The sequence below is a fragment of the Pholcus phalangioides genome, unplaced genomic scaffold (genome assembly GCF_987345545.1).
Source record: "Pholcus phalangioides strain wild (caught in Gottingen) unplaced genomic scaffold, Ppha-v1.0 ptg000017l_1, whole genome shotgun sequence".
NCBI classification, from domain to species: domain Eukaryota; kingdom Metazoa; phylum Arthropoda; class Arachnida; order Araneae; family Pholcidae; genus Pholcus; species Pholcus phalangioides.
In genome coordinates this window covers 21,267,380-21,272,966 of record NW_028301610.1, presented here as the reverse complement: position 1 = coordinate 21,272,966, position 5,587 = coordinate 21,267,380, and the positions used below count along the sequence as shown (strand labels likewise).

At 39.2% G+C, this 5,587-nt stretch overlaps 1 protein-coding gene across 1 annotated transcript; it reads left to right on the top strand.

Moving 5' to 3' along the window:
• Positions 1-3,439: 3,439 nt before the first annotated feature.
• Positions 3,440-4,957, top strand: LOC149072534 (uncharacterized). The gene is made up of 2 exons (XM_089247230.1): positions 3,440-4,100; positions 4,473-4,957. Exons 1-2 carry the CDS (start codon positions 3,440-3,442, stop codon positions 4,955-4,957), a joined length of 1,146 nt encoding a protein of 381 aa, XP_089103356.1.
• Positions 4,958-5,587: the final 630 nt, after the last annotated feature.

Genomic DNA, 5,587 nt, shown 5'->3' with positions numbered 1-5,587 from the left:
GCATATATACCAAATGGGACCAGACTTGAACGATAGGTACTTTAAAATTTCGTCAGAGCAGGACAAATGCCTCAAATGGGCAAAAAAACTCACGCAACAATGGTTTTTGGGCCTCAAAAATTACTTTCGGAACGTTTATTTTGGTTACTGTGGTTCCCTAGCAATGCGTTTCAGACGTGCATATGCCTTTATAATGGTTTGTCACTTCTTTAATGGTGCCAGTACATGGAGGAAAATCGTGTAGCATCAGGTATTTATTGTTGCTATGGGAAATGAAAGTCCAAGCTGTTACAAAGGCCAAGTCAGTATCATAGAAAAATATCTCTGTATTGAGAAGTGATGCAGTATATCTAAACGCTTGATTTTTTTGTGTGTTTACAATAATTCCAAATGATTCTTTTATTTAGTGCTATTGCGTAACCAGAATGCCTCCAAAAAAAACGAAAACCGATAGGATTTATCAATCCAAAAACAAATAAATAATGCGAAATTGTGAAAGGTGTCATTTTTTTTGTTCGTGCTTAAGGCGCAAACTTAAAATTATGCATTAGTGGAAAGAACTTTAAACTTCCCAATTTCACCAACGCCAATGTCGACGACAAGAAAACAAAAGAAGAACAGTAGCAGCGAGAGCCGTGGAAACAACGAACAGACGCAGAATTCGACTTGAAGAAAATAAAATAAGAACCGCAGTAGCCAGAGAAGAAGAGACGACGGATCAACGAGTGAACCGGCTGGAGCAGGATCGAACAAGAACCGCGGCAGCTAGAGTAGAAGAAACAGCTCAGCAGTGCCGAGATCGATTAGAAAGAGACCGTAATCGTCATGGCCGAAAACAAGAAACAGCATCTGACTTGAAATTAGCAGCACTCAGTTATAATCCAAACTGCAACTATCAGTACCATCATAAAGTAGTAATTGGAAAAATAAATCAGAAATGTAATTATTGTCAAGCTAAAAAGTTCAAAACTGAATCACCAGGAATGTGTTGTTCAAATGGAAAAGTGAAAATATTGCCATTAAATGAACCTCCGGAACCATTCCTTTCTTATGTGTCGGGCACAACATGAGAATCAAAGCATTTTTTGCAAAATATAAGCAAGTACAATTCATGCTTCCAAATGACATCTTTTGGCACAACAGCAACTGTAAAAGAAACAGGTTTAATGCCAACTTTCAAAATTCAAAGCCCAAAATTTAAACAAGTGTATTTTATGGGCAATGAAGAAATCAAAGCCGACCAACGCTGCGATAATATTTCAGGAATGAGAAAAGATATAGTACTATAAATTTGCAGAGACTTCTTCATACTAATAACAATTTAGTTATTTTGTTCAAAACGGCATTGGAAAAAATGCCTTCTGATGAATATAAGATCGTTATACGAGCGGACAAGAAACCTACGGGTGAACATGAGCGACGCTTTAATTCTCCCACCATTAATGAAGTGGCAATAATCGTGGTTGGGAATGAATTCGATAGCCGGAACATAGTCATTCACAAACGTAATAATGCTCTGCAAAGAATTGCGGAAACGCATCTGTCATATGATGCTCCTCAGTGTCCATTGCTGTTTTCGCAAGGGGAAGATGGATATCACTTCAATCTTAAGCAAACTGATCGCAACACAGGGTTATCAACCAATAAAAAAATATCTGCTAATGCTTTCTATGCATATAATGATGAGAGATCAGTGTTCAACCAACAATTTAAAATGTCGCCAATTTTTCCATCAATTCGTCGTTGATATGTATGCAAAAATTGAGAGCGAGCGCCTTCTTTTCATAAGGTTGAACCAAAAGAAACTGAGAGTGGATGACTACATTCACTTGAGAGATGCCGTAGCTAGCGATGGAAATGTATCAGACATCGGCCAAACAGCTATTTTACTGGCTACGTTTACCGGAAGTCCGCGGCATATGCACGAGTATGCTCAAGATGCTATGTCTTATGTTCGATCTAATGGCCGTCCAGATCTATTCATCAATTTCACGTGTAATCCTGCTTGGCCCGAGGTTAAAGAAGTACTTACGGTCGGTCAACTACCAAGTGATCGACATGATTTGACCGCGATAGTTTTTAAACAAAAACTGACAAAATTTATTAACGTAATAACCAAGAGTTACGTTTATGGGGAAAGTCGCTGTTGGATGTATTCAGTCGAATGGCAAGAAAGAGGACTTCCACATGCTCATATACTAATATGGCTCAAAGATGAGATTCGTCCAACTCAGATCGACAGCGTTATATCACAGAACTTCCCGATTCAAAAAAAGATCCACTGCTGTTTGAAGTCATTACGAAGAATATGATTTATGGACCATGTGAAGCAATTAATCCCAATTCACCGTGCATGAAGGATGGGAAATGCTCGAAAAAATATCCCCGACAACTGAGGCAGGAAACGGAAACAGGAGATGGTGGCTATCCTCTGTACAGAAGGCGGAAACCTGGAGACGGTGGATACACGGCAAATATCAAATTGAAAGTTAACAACAGTTATAATGAGATTGAAGTGGACAACAAATGGGTTGTACCATATACTCCATTGCTTTCGAAGATGTTCCAAGCTCATATAAATGTTGAATACTGCAACTCTGAAATCTATCAAATACATTTGTAAATATGTCAACAAGGGCAGTGACATGGCCGTTTTCGAGTTAGCTGATGGAAGTAGGACAAATGACGAGATCACAAGATATCAAATGGGAAGGTATATCACCAGTAATGAAGCAATATGGAAAATTCTAAATTTTCCAATTCATGATCGTTATCCACCAGTTGTGCATCTTAGTGTTCGCCTAGAAAATGGGCAACGAATCTATTTCACTGCTGAAAACGCACGAGAGAAAGCTGCCTAACATCGAACACAACATTGACAGCCTTTTTCTTTTTTGTCAACAAGATCTATTCGCAAAAACGTTGCTGTACTCAGAAGTTCCCAAATATTACTCATGGGACACATCGAGAAAAATTTTCAGCAAGAGGAAAAAAGGTTATACAGTCCCAGGGTATAATGTTCGAGCAAGACACATTAAGAACGAGTCTACACAGTTCATCCAAACAATGCAGAGTGCTACTATCTAAGATTATTGCTCCATGCTGTCCGAGGTCCGACATCTTTCACACATTTGAGAACTTTTGAGGGAGAAGTGTGTCAAACATTCAGGGAAGCATGGCAGAAGCACGGTTTGCTCGAAGACAAGCATTGGGAGACGCCATTATCCGAAGCGTCACTCACGTCCTTTCCTGCTCAATTGCGCAACCATACTGACAACTTGCAGCCCATCAAATCCCAAAGATCTGTGGGAAAAGCACAAAACCAATCTGAGCGAAGATGTTCTCATGCATGCAAGAAAAGCGTGTCCAGACTTGGACAAACTTCACATCAGACATTTTCGATAAAAGCTTGATATTGCTTGAAAATGTATGTTTAGCCATGAATGTAAAAACTCTCACTCAGCTTGGTCTCGATGCGCCTTCGCAAAACGTGTCTGATGCCCTCGATAGAGATTTATTGAAAGAAACGAGCTACAATAAAAGCCATTTGGAAACGTATGTTTCTGACAACAAGCCCCTTATGAATCAAGAACAACGATATGCATACAGTACTATTTTTCATTCTGTTACTGATGGAAACGGTGGACTTTTTTTTCTGGATGCACCAGGAGGTACAGGAAAAACATTCCTCATCAACTCGCTTTTGGCCGAGATACGTAAAGATGGTGGTATTGCTGTCGCCGTGGCTTCCTCTGGAATTGCTTCAACGTTACTGGATGGAGGACGAACTGCACACTCAGCTCTCAAATTACCTCTGAATACGAGGTTTTCTGAAACTCCTGTCTGTAACATCAGCAAGCATACTGGTCAAGCCAAAGTACTCCAGGCATGCAAGATCATTTTTTGGGATGAGTGCACAATGGCCCACAAAAAGTCTCTTGAAGCACTTGACAGAACCATGCAGTATATCAGAGGAAACTCCAGTGTAATGGGAGGAGCTGCAGTTGTTCCTGCAGGAGATTTTCGTCAAACTCTCCCTGTCATCCCACGTTCAACACCAGCGGACCAACTGAACGCATGTCTCAAAGCATCCCATCTTTGTAAGTACACTAAAAAAGTTATCACTGAAGATAAATATGAGTTTTTTTGCATGGACGTATTTCTCTGCAAATATTCTCGCATGAATTGCTGCGTCATGGCAATGACAATTTTCCGACGGATTCGACCACCCTGCTATTTTCTCCCCCCCCCCCCCCCCGATTTTTGTCAGCTGTTACCCGTCGGTCCAGGAAGTTATCAACAAAGTTTTTCCCAACATCCGAATTTTAAAAACACCGAATGGCTATGCGAACGAGCAATTTTGTCACCTAAAAATGACAATGTTAATGCAATAAACATGATAATACAAAGCAAGCGTCCTGACCCCGATGTTGTTTATAAATATTTCGACACTGTTGTTGAAAATGATCAAGCCACCTACTACCCAACAGAATTCCTCAACTCTCTAGAACCACCCAGATTACCCCCTCATAGACTAGTTTTAAAAGTGGGAGCTCCAATTATGCTTCTGAGAAATCTGGATCCTCCGAAACTGTGTAATGGAACCAGGCTAAGCATCAAGAAACTTATGGTCAACATCATAGAAGCGACAATATTGACTGGAAGTGGTAAAGGTGAAGTTGTGTTCATTCCACGAATTCCTATGATACCAACTGACTTGCCTTTTGATTTCAAACGATTGCAATTCCCGATAAGACATGCCTTTGCCATCACTAAAGCTCAAGGACAATCTCTCAAAGTTGCAGGTATCAACCTGGAAAATCCATATTTTTCCCATGGCCAGCTTTACGTCGCTTGCTCCAGGGTGGGAGCACCTGAAAACTTATATGTATTTGCTCCGGAAGGAAAGACTAAAAACATTGTTTATCATAAAGCTTTAGAGAATGATAGTTTCTAAATTCGCAACACGCTTCATTTTTGTAAATATGCAAGTTCGCACCATGTTTTCTCCCGCATTTTTGTAATTATACAAATTCGCATTTCTATATCATTTTGGCAATTGTGCAAGTACGCAACATGTTCCCTTATCTATTTTTGTAGTTATGCAAGTTCGCAACATGTTTTTTTATCTCATTTTTGTTATTATACACGTTTGCAACATGTTTTATCTCTCAATTTTGTAATTATGAAAGTTCGCAAAATATTTTTTCTTTCCTTTTTGTTGTCATACAAGTTCGTAGCATGTTTTTCTCTAATTTTTTATATTGTGCAAGTTCACAACATGTTTTTAATCTTTTTGTAATTATAAAATTTTCTTTCATTTTTGTAATTATACAAGTTTGCAACATATTTTCTTTCCAATTTCTATACCCGGGCAACGCCGGGTATTATAGCTAGTAGGAAATAAAACACAGCTGGAATCTTCTTGAATCACTCTTCGTTGAGTTCATACAATGATATTACGTGGGAAGTTATAATAATGCTGCTAGTCCAGGGCTTGATAAATCCCATGCTCACGGTCGCCATGGCAACTAAGAAGTTGACATTGTCGCCTAATTTTTTTTACTTACAATAACTGAATTGAAGT

Excerpts from the sequence above, each read along its gene's own strand:
- LOC149072534 (XM_089247230.1), top strand. The coding sequence starts at position 3,440 with ATGAATGTAAAAACTCTCACTCAGCTTGGTCTCGATGCGCCTTCGCAA. Across the intron at positions 4,101-4,472 it reads TCTCAAAGCATCCCATCTTT|CCACCTACTACCCAACAGAA; the intron begins GTAAGTACACTA and ends AAAATGATCAAG.